Below are 20,781 nucleotides of genomic sequence, written 5' to 3' on the forward strand. Positions count from 1 at the left end.
TGTGCTAGAAAAATGGGAAATAAAAATATATTTCTAAAAAATATATATTTCGAAAATATATTTTCTAAAACGCTCTTCATAATTAGCGCCTGATCTAATTATCTTATTTTCTCTTTCTTTTTCTTTATGTTTAAACGAAATATCGCACGCGATGTAATCTTGATACGATAATAAAACAATGTATCATGAAGTGTGAAAGAAATTCTCGATGGAAATTATTTCGTACTTAGTTAGAAGCCACTAGACTTTCACAAAATTATATTTTCAATCATGAAGTGAACTTCCGCGACTCCGGAATTCGCATATCGCGGTAGACTCGCAAATCGGCGCTACGTGATGCACTTTGTTGTCGAAAGCACGTGCGAGCGCTCGATGCCATCAGCGAGATCACGACTGATTTAAATCGAGGAAATTCGCGCATTTCTCCCTTTCCTCTTAAAAAAAAAATAGATAACGGGATCGAATTGGATTGTTACTGATTAAATTAATATGTAACTATTCCTCCTCCTTTCTCGGCGAAGTGTTTACGATATACCGGCGGGTCGCCACCGACGTATCGATAAATATGTACATGTCGTTCCGTATAAGGCGGACAACCGCTCGCATTGTCCCCGATCGTTTCGTATCTTTCCCACGCGTCCACTTTCACGGCATCTCTCTCTTTTTCAACACGAATGCTCAGGAAACGCGAGCCCGCAGCATGATAATGTCTCTGTGGAGAATCGTTTGCTTCGCGATAAATATGCGACGTTTGTTAGAATAATTTAAAAGATCTCCTCTTGAATAAAATGAAAAATACTCAATTTAACATCTTCATTTCGATAAAGCTGAGAGGAAGAGATTATCCAACATCATCATTATGATAGGTAAAAAGTCTTTTTTTTTCTCTCTACAGAAAAGTATTACTCTTGTTAAAGAACGGAAAATAAATTAATAATTTATTAAGAAAAATTTTTCGACCGTGTCAGTAAATATTCGACTGTTGTGGTTTTTAAGAAAAATATTCTTTTGTGCAATTCAATATCTAAAAAGATGCAATGTGTGAGTAAGAGATAGATAGATTATTTTATTGCTGTTCTGAGAAAGAGAGAGAAAGAGAGAGAGAGAACTTTTTTTTTAACAATCTACTATTAGCTAGAATGTATGTCTTTGGAATAAGTAGCCAGAATAATTTGTCAACTTGATGCCAGCTAGCCCTGACCTTATACACTTTCGAATGCTCCAGACACTACTCATATGGCTTCTTTAGGCTACTTTTAACAGCGATCCAAACAGCCCGAGGATAAAACTCAGGGACGTCAGGATCTGCTAACCTTTCTCCTCTTGTCATCAGCAAAGCCGTCTTAAGGACGGTTACTCATATATTGCAATCGCGCCTTCCGACCAATATCCATTATTAATTCACTTTCGTGTTAATTTGCCATTTACAAGAATAGTTCGAAAAGTTCTCAACCTGATAAAGAAAACATGATTTTTGGTAAAGTTTTTCTTATTGTTCAATTTTGTGCATTGTCATGAGGGAATTAAAAGTTGGTTGCTTTACACTGCGGAAACAAAGAAATTGAAATACGAACATATCTGTCTGAAATTTTAACAGTTCTGTACAGGATCTTTAAAATTATAGTTTAATATTTATGGCGTCATTTTTGTGTCACACCAAATATTTTCCAAACTACCCTCGTATATAGTTAACAAAAATGATGATTACTATGCGAAAGAAAGAATAACTTTCACATTTATATCTTCATCATGTATTTCTCTGGAAGGAAATGACGTTGCCGGTACTTGCAAAAAATTTACTAATTTTTAAAAGTCTCGAGATGAAAATGCGAGTCGTAAACCATTAGCAGGAGCATTGCACGAGCCATTATGTTTAAATGCATAACTTTTTTTCCGAAGTTCAAGGATAGCCTGATAAGTCATGTCAACCACACGCGGCCCATTAATCACGCGTATTAGCATAATAGGCGGATGAGAGGAGGATCGTACTGGCGATGATAACACGATAAGCGCTGATGATCCAGTGCAAGATTATCGATCTGCAATGGACCAAGATCTCTGTTCGCGATATGAAAAGTACAGTCGCACTGTACGTTTAGGCTACTAATTTCCGCAAACGAGATTAACCCCTAGACCACTATAAATGTACCACCCTTGGGGCGAACTGTCCCGGTTACACACGCATACAGCGATCGTAAATTGACCGGTTATAGTTATCGCTGCAGAGAGATCTATCATTAATTTACTTCTATATTATTAATAACTACCGATACGGCTCTGAGATAACACTTATGTTATTACGAATATCTGACACTAATTTTGAGAAATGAATTATATATGTCCGGGAACATCACCGTAAAGCGTTTAACGTTAATATCATCGCGTACACTGTTATAAAATTATAGCTAATGCGTGAAAATAAATAAAGAACAACGTGATATCCGACCGTGGCGAATGCAGCGATTTATATATAATCGAAAAAATGATACGCATTTAATTATGTAATCTTGTGTATGAAACATGTAATTCAAACAAAAAATTATGAATATACAGATGAAGCTTTATCGTATATCAAATATAATATAGTATGAAAAAAAAATTCTAATCAAAAGATAAAAAGAGAAAGAGAACAAAAGGTCAGCTTATGTTCTTTCTTTCTTAAAACGCAAGATTATGTTTGTATTTGTTACAATTATTTTATGAATTTTATAACATTTTTTTATTATGAATTTAAAATTTTATTTTTAAAATGGATAATACATTTCTTTGTTTTTCTCAAAAATGCAATATAGGATACGTCATTTTATAGATAAAGCAACATAATTATTTTAATAGTCCAATAAAATTATTTTCAAAGCTTATCTATAATAACTAGATGTTTTACCTCAGCAAAATCGTTCTTTTCATGTGATCAGTCAGTCATAACGTATTGAAGTTTTATATAAATTGTAAAAAATAAATTTTGCCATCTCTACGCAGCCACTGACTCATTATTTTATGACACATTACTCGCAACTCGCTTTTAACTCCTGATCTATGTATTATACTAATGGCTTATTAATTATAGAAAGCTTATTAAGAATTTTATAATAACTCGAAAGAACCTTACCTTCGGACTTTAGGATTAGATCCTTCTCGTCTACAGCGATACCTGGGAGACGATCCTTCAGCTCCTCGATCTCAATCTCCAACTCAGTCTCGTCCTCAAGTCTGATGGTTCTCTCGTCCGACAATCTCCTCTCCTCTGGTAATATCCTCTCTCTGGAAACGTCGATTTTCGAGGGAGGTAGCGAGTTGTCAAGTGAGGATCGCGACTCGCTTCCGATCTTGTCTTGCTTCTTGAACGCAATGGAACGATCAAATTTCCTAGATGGAACGAACTTGTCTATCTTAATCTTATCGGGACCAGGCGGCGTGATTTTCGTTACTCCCGGCACGATTTTTGGCTCTTTATACTTTATTCTGTCTACTTTCGGATCCCTGATGTTTGGAATTGTGATGAAGTTGTGTTTTTCCTGTTGCTCTTGTGCCATGATTGGCGCTTCCTCCTTCTCTTCTTTGGGCTCGGGGCTATCGTTCCGCTGTTCCTTACCGCAATTGGCGATTCTGCCGATCCTACTCCATGAAAGTCGCGTCGCCTCGGATGGTTTTTCAGGTGCGAATATCACGTTATCGACATTGAAGAGCACATTCTTTCTTTTGCTCTCGATCACTCGGCCGCGTTTCAAGATGCTCTTCAGTGTCTGCCGGGCCTCCTTCAATCGCCTAGGTGGTCTCTTTGGAGATACCTTCGGTATCGGAATCCTGGTGACCGGCGGTGGCACGTCGTCATCGTCGTCCGATATCTCTCTGGGCCTCTCGTTGAACACTCTGATTCGTTGACCTCCGATAGCCGCTACAGCACTTCTATTCGGTATCCTTTCAATCGACTTTACTTTCGACGAATCGAATAGACTGGACGATCTTGTTCTGAGATCGTCCTGCTCCAGCGCGTTATCCGACAGATCATCACTCAAATCGTCCTCGTCCTTCTGTTTCTTCAGTAACAGATACGGATTTACATTGCACTCAAGGATACTTTTCCGCGAGTCCGCAGTAACCGATGTTGTTGTTCCGTTCTTCCAGTCGTCATGGCTGGTCCTTCTCTGATTCGCTTCCCTCGTTGGTTTCTTTGAAACGTGAGTCAGTCTGGCAGATGTCGCGGTGGAATGAGTTCGCGAGTGACTCTCCGGAGTCTCATCCAGCATCCAATCATCCGAGGACGCGCCGCCGCTGGTGAAACCAGGTCGCGATTTGCGATCGTCGTAGCTCACGACCGTGCTCGGCTCCTTGTCGAACCACTCGGATCTGGACAATGACGTACCCTCGGTTGTGCCTTTCCGTTCCTTGGCAGCGGCCCTTGATACCATGCTCTGGCTCCTAGAATCTCGCTGTGAGGACGGTCGATGTGGCGAGATGCTGCGCGCCCGTGATCTTGGCTCCACCAGCCGATTTCTTCGCATCTGATCATACGGATCGTCGATAGCGGTCCTCAGCACACCTAACAAATAAGTTTAACCGTTGTATTCGCGAGAGAAGATCGTCCCACGCAATTGTTTCGGTTCGACTTGTTACGCCGACCTAGATCTCCAAATCGAACGCGAATAATGACATTTCTGACAGTGCTCATTTCAATTTCTAATATGGATGTCAGAGAAATTATTATTTATATCTCAAGATGCACTCTTCTGGAATTTGAGCGTCCTTAATCTGTTTAAATTTACATTTTTTTTTTTTAGCACACTGTATGTATATATACTCTGAAAAAAATATATTAAATTTTAATAAATATTTGTTTAAACAGTGCTAATTGGATATTTACTAAATATAAACATATATTTATGTGGTATAAGAACCATCAATTTGATTTAATTATCATTTTCTTATGGAATAAACATTTGTTTACCGTAATACATTAGTCAAAGTAGTATTATTGAAAAAAAATATGTCATAAAATTTAATTAATTTTTTCTGAGTACGAGCATACTATTGAATTAAAAATATTTCCATACTTATATTTTAACATATAACATATTTTATTTGGTATAGTATTAAAATAGCATTTGAAAAAGAAATATAAGTGATATGTAAAAACAAGAAATATAATGTAAAACACTAAATTTTTCAACTATTTGCTATCTATTGATTACCAATGACAAATGTAATTCGGATAATCAGATAATGTATACACGTTTATATTTCACATAATGGCAGAAACAATTGCCATTGCGAAAACCATTCAAGTGTAAAGTATCAATTGTCTTAATCAAAAGGTTGCTGCTCTACATTTCAAACGATTCACCCAGTATCATTTGTAGTACATGTCTCGAAGCGTCTCTCTCGGCAAACAAAACGATATAATCTAAAACGATTTAAATGCAAACTAAAGTAGGTATAGTCGCTGAATAAAATTCAGTTATCTTGCTTGCGGCCGAGAACTTTCTGCGCTTCGCCGCCTGCACGCTATCTCGAACGTGAGCAAGGAGAAAATCTCTAATACGAAGAGCGCGTACAATTAGAGCATGAACATCATCGGCAGCACGACAGGCAGAGGCTCTTACATTCCGCCCTCGCTTATCTTTCGAGCTCGAAACCAACACCCTCATATTTTAGATACGCAGGACGTTCCGCTTCGTAGATATCTATTTCTCCAACATGTCTTGGCATAATATACAACGACGAGAAAATCATCCGATATATCATAAGAATACCGTTGTAAAAGTACCGTTCATAAAAATATCGAAAATAAAAGAATAATCTCCGTGAAATAATCAAAGATATAAATTAAATGGAAAGAGAGAAAAACGAAAAACTGTACTACAATTGATTATGTCCGCTATCTTGATACATCATTGCTAACGTTGTACGTGAACATTGCAATTTGCTTCATCAGCGCGAGAAGCAACTAATACTAGTACATTAAAAACAATTCTAGTTGCATTAATTGGAATTCTGATTGAAAATGGACAGAATTTTTTAGTTGAATCTATTATAGTTCAGATAATAAACATTCTGATTAATATAATCAAAATCTTTTTATTCGTCCATTTTTGCAGGTTGCTTCACTCTGATGAAGTAACCTGCAATATTTACGAAATGTTGGCTGTTAAAATATCAAGACACGGAGATAACCCATAACTTAAACCGCGTAGCTTCTTCAAAGAAAATAAACTTCTTCTTGTTGAAAATAAACGAGCTAGAAAATTCTGATTATATATAAATAATGATTTTGGTCATCACTAAAATTTATTGTATAATAGATTTAACTAGAAAATTCTGATTCGTTCATTTTCAACCAGAATTCCAATTAATTTTAACAAAACATCTTTCTCAATGTATCTGTGGAAGCCTCAAAAGTGTTCGCTCGATATCCAAATATTCGAGAACGCGAAATAGAGATGTTTTTGCCAACAGCTCGATTGTCTACATGCATTTTTGCACACAAATAAAAATTTTAGAAACAGAGTTACTTTTGCCTGCAGTTCGATTGCCTACAAGCACTTTTGCGCACAAAAATAAAATTAAAATTAAATAAGAAAATAATTTATATTTTTAGGAAATCTATCATGTGAACAGTGAAGTGTCAGCGTAAACAGTGTTCCGCTTGAAATATTTTTCCAAAAAAATCTAATCCTAATCAACCTCCATTTTTTAGTGAGATGGCTTTCATTTCGCATGGAAGCTTGTGAGCTGCAGGCAATAATGTATGTAGGCAATCGAGCTCTAGGCAATAATAATGTAGGCAAAAGTAACTCCGTTTCTAAAATTTGTATTTATGTGCAAAAGTGGATGTAGGCAATCGATACTGTAGGCAATCAATTTGCAGGCAAACGGGATCTGCCCCCTCCCCCCCCCCCGGAATAACATAATAATAATTATTGTAATCGATAGAATAAATAAAGACGCAATTACTTACCGGCGAGACTCGGCCGGGATCTCGAAGATGACGGCAGTCGGCAGGTTCCACCGAAGGGCAGACCGGCCACTCGTTGGCCGCCGCATTTGCGGCAGTTGCCGAGTTTCCTTACGGTGCCGGCGAGGAACTCCGGGCAGGAACATACCACGAGCAACGGCGTTGCGCCCGGCAGCGGCGGCGGTGTCAGGAAAGGTCGCGCCGGGTCATGTCCGGCGAGCCGCGACGATCTGACAGTGCCGTACAGCCATGGATCGCCGCTGTAGATCATCTGGCGGGAGAGTATGCTGCCGCCGCTTATGGTGCCCCAGCCACCCTTGCCAGGGTCATCCCCGTGGTTCTGATGCTGTCGCGACAGACCCAGCCGCACGCTCCACGACTTCTTGCCCTTGCTCAGAGTATCGTAGCTCTGCGATCAGTCAAGAAGGAAAGGCAATTGAGCGTACATGATAAATGAAGGGTCAGGTCGATGAAGGAACATTAATCATATTTATATTATTTATTAAGAATATCATACTCTCTCTTTCTCTCGTTTCTAATATCCGAGGAACATCGATTTTAACGTAATTACAATACAGTTATCTAATATTGTGCGCGAGCTGATTACTTCCGTTCCTTTTCTTTTCTTTTTTCGTTTTTCTTCTTCAGTTACGTACTTCCGCTGCTATAACAAGTAAAAAGGAGAAGAAGATATAAAAAGAATGGTTTTGTGTTGAAGTATCTAAAAATTTAGATACTTCAGATAGATGCAAAGATTTGAAAATTATTTCTAGTTAAAGTTTTAGATTTGTCATCAAAGTCGTTCTTTTCAAATTCTTACAATTCGTTCACAATTATAGTCATAATGGTTCTGAGTAGTTCTGAGTCTAGAAATAAAATAAATTAAAGAATTTATGAATATCGCATTTACATATCATAGTCTAAACGTAAGAATTTCTATCGCTACAACAGGATATTTTCCGCCCTGATAAGTACGTGCAGTTTTGTTAATCGTCAATCTCCCGTAACTTTTTATAAATTAAAGCATATAATCTACGCTCAACTAACGTAATACTATACATTCGAGACGCAGTAAAGTATTTTAACTATATATTCGTCGTCAAGAAATATCTAACATACTTTTTTTATCGACGTGATTACGCTTGTTTTCCTTCACTGCCGGACGAAAATTGGAGGTCCCGTAATAAGTTCCATCGTAAGAAACGTCCGAATGTATTTGTTACGTATGTATAATTTGCGGCAGTCCTACAATAAGTGACTATCGGTAATTACGGATGCATCATTCTGCTGACTCTCCGGTCGGTCCGTCGATACCGCGCGCCTATAATAACTTCCTGGATACGGAGAACACGCGACATTCTCTCTCCTGAATAGCCGGAGTTATATTCATCCGGAACACAAAACAGAAAAGCCCATTGTTGCCTCTGTCATTGTCCCGGCCATCATTCTACCCTTCTTCGGGTTGTTTACCGAAGGTACACCGTAGCCTATGGCATGCATACGACATTGGTATTTACGCCCGAGGAAACAAAATTCTGATGCATATCACTGGAAACTTGACAACACGTGTACGTCCAGTTCCAGAAATATATATCTTCGTCAAGATACTTTATCTCCCTTACAAAGAGACGAGGATCTCCATTACAAATTTGGAGCAACATTCAAACATGTTTTCAGGTTAAATAACATTCTATATCGAGTAATGTTGTCCTCAATCAGTAATGTTGAACTTTATACTAAACAGTCGATTTTTTTATTGTGAATTCTACTAGACAAATTGAAGTCCCGTAAAAAAACGAATAAAATACGATCCAACTTTTATGATAATAGAAATTCGATGTTAAAGTTTCCACATATGTATATTGATGAATTTTTTTCAAATTTTTATACAGAAAACAATGTAAAAATCTGCAGTTCCAATTTGGAAAGATTACCAGAACTAAAATTTGAAAAACGGAAAAATTAGTGTTCACTGGCAAAGATTGACACAATATTGTTAAAACATTTGTTATCGCAGGCCAGTGTATAATCAGCATCAATTAGAAAACAATCTATATCTAACATTGCGATTTTTCACAATTAACAGCCACTAAAGATAAATTTCATTTCCGGTCAATGCGATTCACCCTATCGCAGCTTATCGCGCCGGCGAAAGCGGATTCTCACGTTACGCATTAATCTCGTTGATGCGGAGGGGAAACCTAGAAAAAAAACACAAGGAGCAAAATGCAAATTGCGCAGCCTTTCGACCCGACATATCACTCTCATCCGATGATTTGATCCGCAATGAGAATCGATCCGCGTTCGATGAGAATTGATTGACGAATCTGTCGTTTCGATTTCCCTTTAACGGCACGTACAACCAAGATACGCGCTCGATCTTCGCTCCCCGTCAGCTTCTTCACGTCCAGAAGCCTTACGGATCGCAATTCGCGAGTCCCTTCCGCAAATCGCTGCTCGTCAGCTGCATTGCGTTCTCCGAAGAAGGAAGAACGAGAAGGACGTTCGCGATGCGAGCCTCGGATGGATAAGCACAAAGAACCACGACGTGGAAGAAGCCATGGTAGGAAAGAAAAAGAAACGGAGGAAACGAGTGGAAGACAGTCGAAGAGAGACAGAAAGTAAGCGCGTTTCAGGGAAAGTGAACGATGTAGGAATCGCTTGCGATCGGCAATTTAAATTCATTTCCCCTTTAGAGAAATCGGAGAGATAACGTCGCGCACACGTCCCGTGCTTACGATGCTGAATCTCTCGAGAAGGAGAGAAAGAGATTAAATGGCGCGCGCGAAGAGGCTGATATTCGTACAAGTATACGTACAAGTTTGTCCGCTTATCGCAAACGATGATGTGATTTATTAATATATTTTCGAGGAATTCCTTGATGTAAATTTTACACAGCAAAAAAAAAGAAAACTACCATAAAAATGTCAATTATAATTCATTTAAGAATTATATTATAAGTGTAATTTTTATTCTATTTTTGACATATTTAAATGGTATTTCATTTTTTTATAAGCATTTATCTAGAGCTTTCGTTTTAAGTATTTATAAATATTTATTTTTTATTTTAAGTATTATTAATTCATTTCGAATAAACAATATATTTTTAAAATTCTATTAATAATAAGGCTCATAAAATTAAAAAAAAAAATAAAGAAAAAGGACTTCGAGCCAAAAATTATTTTATAAAATTAAAACTATAATATATAATATATTTTTATTTACGCAAAAAGAAAAAATAAATTTTTCTTTTTATCGAGTATTTTCATCACAATAATGTAATATAAATTTCCTTCACGTAGCATTACTGTATTGTAAGAGAACGAGACAAAATGTACTTATACGGATAAGAAAACTACCGAGGAGAATGACGATAAAAGCAAAACTAGAAATAACATATTCCGAAAAAGTCAGCAATCAACTCAAATCGCTATGTGAAGGTTTAAAATCATTTCCCTTGAGATTGAATATTTGACATAAAACGAGACATAAAACGATTTGGCCTACTCCGTTGCGTCTACTCGAAAAACTACCAAGAGCGAAATATGAAAAAGCATAAAAAAGGAGAGAAACGTTTCGAGAAAGGCGAATGTGTTGAGGAAATGCAAGAAATCCGCGCTCGTGTCTAAGCGCAAACGAAAAAGTCAGACCGGCTTGGAGAACTGCGGACGAGGGATAAGACAGAGAAACTGGAGAACTGTTCTCAGCAACTTGTCGAGGAGAACTGCCATGCCGTATTTCTGCTGCACAAAGTCCTTCGAGGAAACCTGCACTTGATAAAAAAAAACAGTAATTCAGTCGACACCAACTAAAAGTAACATAACATCTATATTATAATTTTTCGCACTCAATAATGTAACCTATTACGTAACTTTATGTGTTATATTACTCTGAGAAAGAAAAGTCAAAACATTCGCAAGTAAATGTTACATGTAACATTTTCTTGATGAATATGCAATGTGTCAAAAAAATCATAATCGCTAAAACTAAAAACTAGGACAATGTCTCGAAAATCATAATAATTATTATTATAAAATTATTATAATATTATTATTATTGATTATAAAAATTTAATGACGGAATATATAGCTCTGTGAAATATATTTCATTAATTGTAAAAATAAAATTAATAATTTATTTGCTAGAAATAAAATTTTATTTCGCTGTGTATTTAAATAAGGATTTACTTTAGTAAAATGAATATTATATCTCACAAATAAATTTTTAGGTACCTTTTTCTCAGTATCTTCCTTTATATTATTTAGCGCGAAATTATAACATAAATGACATATTACTTCCAAATGACGTTGATACATAGTCGCGATCGGGTGCGAGATAACAACTTCAGCGCAAAATTACGTATTATCGACGATTGCCTGACTGCAAAGTTTGATTGAAAAAATAATTCCTCTCTCCGCGAATTGTGGGATAATATCTTATGGAACTGCAATTCCCGCGAGGAGGAAAAAGCACGATGCAATTTCACGAAACGACGCCGTACCGTTACGCGTTGTTCGAAATGAGATTCCGTGGATTTGCGTTCTCCAAAATCGGCGCGGTGATCAACGGTTAACACGCCCGTGTGCGGTTAACAAAAGAGAAGATTGTTCGCGACGATTAAATCGAAGTAAGTTTCCCATGGATAAACGGGACGCGCGACGTTACGTCGGAGGATATTGTTATGAGCCTCGCGAAATTTTCTTAATCTAATCCATTCAGTTAATCTATCATCCATTCAGTCCGCGCTTTATAATTTTATGCTCCGCGCGCTTATCTCCGATCGCACGTATTTTTCGCGAATAAGTTGGCCGGAACATGGAATATATACGTACACACAAAACGAGAACTACAGCTCAACTGAGAGAGAGCAGAGTGCGTCGATTTGTTCGCAACACACGTGCTTGGAGGCCAAATCTAATCTACGATCTGCGGAAAAGTCTACGCGATATGCACTCGTCCTCTTTTTTTTTTTATACAATTGCAAAAGCAAACGGAAAGACAGGCAACTCATCCTGCAATTCCGCTTTCTGACGAGAAATTATTACGCGGAATAAATTATTGTTGGAAATGATTGTTTTCGAAATATATCCCTCGAGCAGATCGTTTATTACACGATACAAACTTGTCTTCTTGAAAATCAAAAAAAATTTTAGAAAGGAAATGTTAAAAGTAATATTCGCCACAAAGAATGTTGCGATACATTTTCTATCGCACACCTGTGAACATTTGCATTTGGTACCACATGGAATCGTACCTGCTGATATAACGGTTTTGGCATTCAAGCATCTTCATGTACTCACACACACACATTTATCGATAGTATCAACATTAAGTATGCTTGTTAATAGATTATTAATAGATTACAACGATTCAATATCTGCGAAAAAAAAAGAAAGAAATATTTTTTTATAACTATTCATTGACCAAAAAAGCATAACAATAAAAACCCACGTCTCTTATCTCGTTAATAAAGAAACAAACTTTTTCCAAAATATTTTAATAAGTGAAAATAAGAGCAGTGAAAGTGAGTTGTATATTGGTTCATTAAAACATATTAGCTGCAAAAATTGTAGATCGAATTAATTTCCGTGAATAATAAAATATGTTGAAATTATATGAGCACAATTATAAGTTCAAAAATGTGTAAAATGGAGGCAAACACTGTATAATGCAAAACAGCATATAAATCCAAGTAATAAAATTTTGAAGTAAACATTTTTTTTCATAAATATAATATGTTATTAATGCTATTATTCGTGAAATTTTTTTTATTTTATTTTATTTTAGATACTATATGTCGATAATTATAGAATTGTATGTAGATGATTATAGTTAAACACATATATTAAAAATGCTTATCGAACATTCTGTAATAGATTTTTTATATTTTTTCAACTTATGCAGTGCTAAAGAATAGCTTATTTTGTATATATATATTTTTTTTCGACTTCAATTATTTTTTTTTATGCTCGTAGCAACAAAGCAACGTACCGTGTAATGTATACGAATCGCATAAGGTCGGAAAATGGGGCAGCCGGCTGCCTTGAGGGCGAATGGCGAGGTGCACTTTACTTTCTCGTCCACGCCGGACTTTCGTAAAAATCTTGTCCCACAAGCTCACGTAAGAGCGCCGGCTGTCAGTTGGTTGGCCAGTCGAAAAACAGAAAGTATAAACTAGTATATAAGCGAGTGACTTGTATGCAGGTACACATAGACGTGGGTCACTGTGTCTGCATACAACTTGCAGGTGCAAAGCGAAAACGGGCGTGGCTGATGAAATCGACCTTAGATCGAATCGAATGAGAAATTTGTCTTGTGACAATATAAAAATCATTTCAATGAAAAATATTATTTTCACTATAATTATTTTTTATTCACGGTTTTTATTCACTAATAATACGTACTCTTTTGGATATCAAAAACTCAAAAATAAATTTCACTGCAATCTAAAGAGCATCCTAAAATTTATTTTCATTAAAATTTATTTCTACAATGGCTATACCTTCTGTTAAAACTACAATAGTATAGTACTATAACTATTTTTTGCTTTATTTTATAACTATTAACTAATATATAATTTTCTTTTTATTATTATACATCTAAACAGAGCAACTGGTACACTTCTCATTTATGTATTTATTTTTTAATTAGAACGTCATTTGCGTGGAATAGAGCATCATTTTCATAAATTAAATCTTTCAACTTTTTGAAAAATAATATTTTTTTTTACGTAGTTTATATATATATATATAAACTTATTTAAGAGTATTTTCAAAACATATGGGAATCTTCTGCATTCAGATGGATAAAGATTTGTTAATTGTAATTACATGAAATAAATATTTGTTCGGACATATCGCGATTATTATAAACTTTTCAGACATATTCCTTTCATGATTCTATAAACTACGATTCTTCCGACTACGATTCATCCTTTTTTGTGCAATATCTCGTTAGTAGAATAAACATAGCCTTATATACTTTTTCACATAATGAAAGCTTTGCGACTACTTCCTTTAGAGACTACCGGTTCAAGTGCAATCTTCAGATGCGCCTCTTGCGATCGGCTCTTCTTCAATGTTAGTCTACAACCAACTCTTGAGAGAGAACATGAGATAAAGTATTTTCATTGGAATGTACACTAGTATGCATACAAGATTCAAGGAAGAAACTTGCCACTTAACGAAATATTAGATAATATTAGATAATATTTCGTAAAGCACTTGAGATAACGAATACACGATTAACTTAAAAAAATAAAAAAAAAAAGATGGAGAACTTCAAATAATCGAATCGCAAAATTCACTATCTTTCAACTCTTCCAATTAGTTTCTCTAGAGGAAAAAATTATGGGTCAATCACCTATGTATTTTATACAAAGAAAAAGAAATACCGAACGCAAAGATATCAAATGGATCGAATTGCTGCCAAGCTTTAATGCTCCATACCTAATCGATTATGAAGCGTTAAAGAGTCTTGGAAAAGCAATCCAACCTATGTATTTCTCTCCTTTGAAATAAAAAGACATGGATATCCGAGATTCCTTCGCGATTTTTCTCTTCGCTAATTCACAATATTTGCCAGCGCATTCTGGCCGCGATTAACTTAGCTGAAGAAAAGCATGAAATAAACAGTCGAGTACTCTTGAAAGAACACGAGATCTCGCTTTTAATAAGATACGTTAATTCATATTGCAACGCGTTCCAATAGTGATTGGAAATAAGAATGAGAAGCACAATGCATAAAAAAATGCGTTGCGGAAAAACGGCGATGATTCTTGCGAAAGGAGGCAGATGGAGGAAGGAAAGGAAGAGGTAGTGAGAAAAACGAATAAAAAGGAATAGGTGAAAGAGCACTCGCAAAGTGCATTTTAGCTGCTCATCTCCCGAGGTCATCTCTACAGACGATGATCACGAGGGAAAGTAAACTCCCCCTTACTAATTAATAGCTATGGTACTACTGGTCACACGCGGTCGATTCTTAGCATCGTTTCTCCCACCACTCAGGTAATAACAACATTTTCGAGCCTTCCGAAATGACGGTGACGAAATTAATCATAAATCTTAACCTAAGAAATTATTCATCAAACATTTAATTTACATTAAGATTTCACAATTATTTTGTACACTGTCAGTTTAGTGATTATGATACAATATAAAAGACACTACAGCGCTTCTCTATAAGTATTTCTAATGCTGTATGAATTGTTTCCTCTCACAAAAGATTTACACAAATTCTATATTCTCGGTAAGGAAAAACATTTAACTAAAAAAAAAATTTAAAAATATTAAACTAAATTTTCTCCTTGAAGCCTTCCTATTTTTTTTTTTTTTTTGGTAATATAATCTCTCATTAATAAATCAAATATTATGCTTTAACGTCACGTACCACGAGAAGTCACCTTAAAAAGCAGTCTGGCGGTTTAGTGTCGACAATTATCTTTCCGGATGGAAACGCGTCTGTCACGCTTAAGTAAGCGTACCTTTCCGGCTTGAATATCGACATACACTGTGGCAGGCAGGTCGATGACTCGTAGAGTGTTTGAGAAATTATCTATTCCTCCTCCACGCAAATGACATTATCTTTTCTGAGGTATGGCGAACGCTGCTGTCTCTACTTTAATATCGACTTGCTCATACCAATTGTGCAAAACGCAATAATCATAATACCAGTCATAACTGCGGTAACAATTTCATTCCGCCCGTTACCGCGGGATTCAGCAGCCGCTGCGTGGAGAGAGAAAAAAAAGATGAATGCGAGATCCCCGGGCTTTATGTTCTGACAGACCAGATGTTCCGCCTCGGAAATATCGTGGCTTCGTTCATTTAACCCTTCATTGAACTCGAGTGGGAAAAACTGGATGCTCTTCAGAATTCAGGAGGCTTGCTTCAAAACTATATCATCTCTTTCATCTTAAATAATATGAAATTTCTTCTTTTAAAAAGTAACAAGATACCTTTGGAAATATAAACAATTAATAATTCTGGCGTAATAAGTTTCAAATGATACAATATAAAGCAACAAGATTTTACTCTTCAATTAATTATAATTAACTTATATTTCCTGAATTTTCATCTATTAATGTTAATAATATTAGAAACAAAACAGTATTATAAAAAATGAAATTAATTTTAAGCAACTAAAAAATTTATATATGAAAGAAATACGGCGACATATTGTCATATCGAAATAGCTCAAACATATATTCGTCGCTGCGTGCAATTCTGCGACTTAGTGCATAAGTTGTTTTTCAGAGAAAACCATAACTTTGAGAACGGCTGATCAATGGAAAAAATAACAGTCACAAGTATGTCAATTATTATTGGATAAATACGCTTTTATTTCGAAAAGACCGCGCACGATGATGCCTCGTGCCTGCAACTATCGACCACTTTTATTCCTTTCGTTTAAAAAGGAATAAAAAAACGAGGAATAAAAGGATGAGAAAAATACATCACGTGTCATTTGTTATTAATTATGTAAATTATCACTCTTCAATACGGATGGCTGGCGGTTACGCATCCCATTTAAACGATATTTTGCGTCTGAATTGAACGCTGCAGCGACGTATGTAGTTATGCAATCGGATAGAATTGTTTCCTAGAGGATCTCTACATATTACTGAGCATATGCCGTAATAACAATTTTCAATAGCATTGAAATTATTATAATCAGCTACGTGTATATGTGTGTATAATAATAATTGATTATATAAATATTAGTCAATTTCTCTCTGGCGTCAATTATACGGAGAATATCAGCTCTTTTATAAAATTGATACTGTTAATCATACTATAGCCTCTTCAAGTATTATGACAATATTTAATTATCTTATTTGTTATATCTAAAACTTTAACAGTATCTATTATTTTTAATTAATTAATGTGTTTAAAAATTATACGTGTGCTATTTGTAAGATAATACTACATTATAGATAATCCGGGTACATTATCATAATAATTAATACAAATACTTAACACTACGTGAATCAATTATAAACTTTCTAATTTACAGTTCTGCAATTTATACAAATACTTCTATATGTGTGTGCTTATGTGTGCGTGTGTCGCGTATATATATTTATTTATTATATTATAAATATTGCTGAGGATAGTTGCGTACGCGAGGCATTATCGCACGCGATCTTGTAGCTAAGCCGACCGCGTGTGCATGCGCATCCCGGGGTCACGGTAGATGCACCGTGGATGCATCATCCTTGTGACTCCACCGGTGCGTCTCTGCGTTGCACAACCACACACACGTACGCGGGTACGTTAAAATTCAACGGGTTATGACGTCTACAAAAGATACATGCCTCGAGAACATTTCGATATACGCATAAATTACTTTCGAAACTACTCCTAGTGCAACAAGATTATGTTCGTATCGGATAAGCGATTGTAGAAATTATAATGTTCATAAAGATTTGTGACAAGTATATCTGATACTAAGATAAGCGATGAAAAATAATTTGATATTCAAAAATACTTTAATTCCAATAGTAATTATAATATTCTACTTATTTTGCCTGATAGATAATTACAATGCTCTTCATTTCCAATTTATTAATCAAATATCAAGTAAAAAAATTAAAAAGCCAAGATAATCTGAAACATACACATTACAAACTCTTATCAATCGAAGATATAAAACTGTTGATAAGCTTCCTCTTCTTTGACGCGGAAAGAAAAGATCCTGCCGAACTGGTTAAGCAACGTCGAGATGAACGCAGCCCCGACTGTCGACATAAACGATCGATCACATCTTCTGATTGATGTTACGCATACCGAATCTTCCGAGATGACGCAAAACGTGCTGCATAATCGCGGGAGAAACGATTAAAAGGCGTTTATTAGTCGCGATTGGAGAAGAATGCATTGATATACGAGATAGAGAGAAGAGGAATGGATTGATATACGAGATGGGATCTAACTATTTCTTGTGCGAAAATTACGTCAAGGAAAGGAAAGTGACACGCTCGGCGGCCTGTGGCGGCAAAATTTTCACCTCGCTAAGAACCTGTCACGGTGACGTCGCGACGACGGCGGCCTGGGATGTTGAAAACTGAAGATGATACGCTAGCGAATGTGATGACGATCTGACACTCGTAAAATGATGCCAGCGGAAAGATAAGGGGACATCGGGGAAATCGGGTTGTACGTGAAAACTCTGAGTTCAAGTGCGCTCGTTAGCTCAAGCGAACACATAAATCAACAAGTTGACTAGCTTATTACTGTCCTCGTAAACGTTAATTAAATAATATTAATCTGTCATCGCGCTTTCCCCTTATTGAAAAAATGAAGAAAATTGATTAAACTATGCATGGCTGATTAATTAAGGAAATTTATGGAAGTGATATAGCTTGTTTGCTGCCTACTGTACAAAATTTTATCTGAGCTCTTCAAAGTTTTAGAGATTTTTATCTCTTACTTAAAAATATACTTACTAAGTATGTATTGTAGATTATAAATTTACAATACTTTTTATAAATACAAGAATCTGTGGTTCCTTTTTCTGCCATGTTTTACTGTGCTTCTTTTCTAACAATATGAAAAGTAGAAAAAAATTATTGTAAAATGTTTAAAAATATTATTTTATTAGATATTCAAACAGCTGATAAATATAGAAACAGAACTGTAACAGTCAAACGCAGTTAGTGGTGAGCAAATTATTCAAACACACAATGTGTCTAATTAAATCTGATAAATGAGGTGAATATACCGTGATAACGAACGTTTCAATTCCGCTTTGAACCATCATCAGCATAGAAATACAAGGTGAAATATAAATAAAACGTTTCAAGTTTATCATGAAAAACAGGCTAATAATTCAACTAAAAAAAAATTAACAATAAGAAACATATTTAACGTTGAATACGAAGTCATCTAACGTGAGAAATAAATAATATTGAAAAAACGTGTGTAGAGCTATACGTCCTATTATTAATGTAAAATTAATACAACGGAAAGTAAAAAATATTCATACAGAATTATATTTCTCAGAAAAATGGAACAAATAAATGAATCAAGTTGAAACAATAGTTCATAAGTCACGTATTATTGTTCAGTCTATAATTGTAATAACACAGGTCAAAAATAAAGATTGTATCTTGCAAAAAGTATAGTAATATATAACTATAATATATATATGGTTTTACACGTAAAAATATGATAATGCTGATCATTATGAGCAAAAATTTCTTCTTATGGTTTTGGTTGCAATATAATGCAAGAATTTGCGCGTAAAAGTCAAATAAAATTTCACTTTATATTCATATAAAAAAAATTGCACACTTCATAGTGCTATTGAAAAGTACAGCAAACATTTCAGTCTCATAAAATATCAATAAATACCTACTCTTTTTACTATTTTTTTCATACGAGATACCAAGTTTAAAATAAATGTCAAAAATAAAAAAAATTTTCAACTAAACTAAAATTTATTAATGTGTACAAAAATGTACATAAAAGATAGGAAAGATTGGAATTTCACGAAAAAAAGATATAAAGAAAAGATATTTAAAATATAGATATACAAAGTAAATAATTTTTATCTTCTTTTAAACATCAAGAAATTGTTCTCTATGGTCTGAGGCAGATAAAGTCACGACCGAAGGCAAGAAATTGCGGGAGAATAAAGTCTCGAAAGTTCCTCGTAGCGATGTGGGCCAAATACTAACTAAACTAGTTACTCTAGCACGCAAGAACGGCGAACGGTCGAAGGAGCATGGAAAGTCACGCGCCTGTGAGAAATCCATGTTCCATGCTCGAATAGTTATATAAACTATTACCGGTCACGCAGCATAACAGAATCGTCAAATCCTGAATTACAGAATTAATGGCTAACAAGCAAGTAGTTACCGAATGAAAAAAGAAACATATAATTTAATGAATCAACAGGTTGTTTAAACATTCTGTTGTCATCGATTCCGTATTTTCACATGTACATATGGCTATTAAATTATGACAATCATTGCTGTCTATTTTCAATAGTATGCTCATTATTTTTCCAATACAAAGACCGCGTATGACGTAAAAATGAAATAAAGCTCGTCCCATTTAACGTTAAATTTACGATGACGATACTTCTCGTTAGTTCTTTAACGAAGAAGAGAAGAAATATTATATAGCTATTATAAAAATAACTTTTCATCGTCCATCAATATATCTTATTATCGCCTCGTGTGCAATTTTCAAGCCATTCTCTAGGATCTCGATTATCCAATTAGATCTCACGATATTCGGTATGAACCTTCAATATATTAAGGAAATTTTTATTAAAGTAGCAATCTAGATTGAACATAAATTACATCGGCGCAATATCGTCAACTACATGTTTTCATGGCGATTTAAAGTCCTAAAATTTATTTTTAGACAATCTCGTTGTAAACAAGGCGTTTAGATGATGCGTGCAATACGTAATTATAGCGCGTGTACGTGTAATGAAAGCAGTGATTTATACAAACGATCGTAAAGTTCGTTCCTCTTGCCTTCGCATATGTTCAATTCGTGAGAGATATCACTCTCTGCGGCGAACGGCCGGCCTTTTGCCACATAAGCGTGCGAGATTACTCGCGGAATTGCGCAAATTTATCCCCATTCGTAACACTTGTCGATGCGGTAGAAAGTAATGATACTTACAAGTGCCAAGTAATGATACTTATAAATCCTCTTGCATTACTTACAAACGCGCCGCTATAAATCAATGCGAATAAATATAGAGTCTACGCAATTTTTCATTTATTGTAACTATTTTTTGTCATAAACTATTTAACATAATATGTTGTAATTATTAAATTATATATATATATGTATATATATATATATATA

General features: G+C 35.2%; 1 protein-coding gene across 3 annotated transcripts in view; it reads right to left on the minus strand.

Annotated features, from left to right (window-relative positions):
- The window catches only part of LOC108755443, a 74,297-nt gene that overhangs the window by 12,483 nt on the left and 41,033 nt on the right, over positions 1–20,781 (minus strand). For all 3 annotated transcript variants that reach the window (XM_018498447.1, XM_018498446.1, XM_018498445.1), the window contains 2 exons: positions 6,956–7,361; positions 3,110–4,540 (listed from right to left, as the gene is read on the minus strand). In XM_018498447.1, coding sequence (XP_018353949.1) covers positions 3,110–4,540; positions 6,956–7,361 — 1,837 coding nt within the window. The remainder of the gene's footprint in view (positions 1–3,109; positions 4,541–6,955; positions 7,362–20,781) is intronic.

Source organism: Trachymyrmex septentrionalis, unplaced genomic scaffold, assembly GCF_001594115.1.
Source record: "Trachymyrmex septentrionalis isolate Tsep2-gDNA-1 unplaced genomic scaffold, Tsep1.0 scaffold87, whole genome shotgun sequence".
Classification (NCBI taxonomy): domain Eukaryota; kingdom Metazoa; phylum Arthropoda; class Insecta; order Hymenoptera; family Formicidae; genus Trachymyrmex; species Trachymyrmex septentrionalis.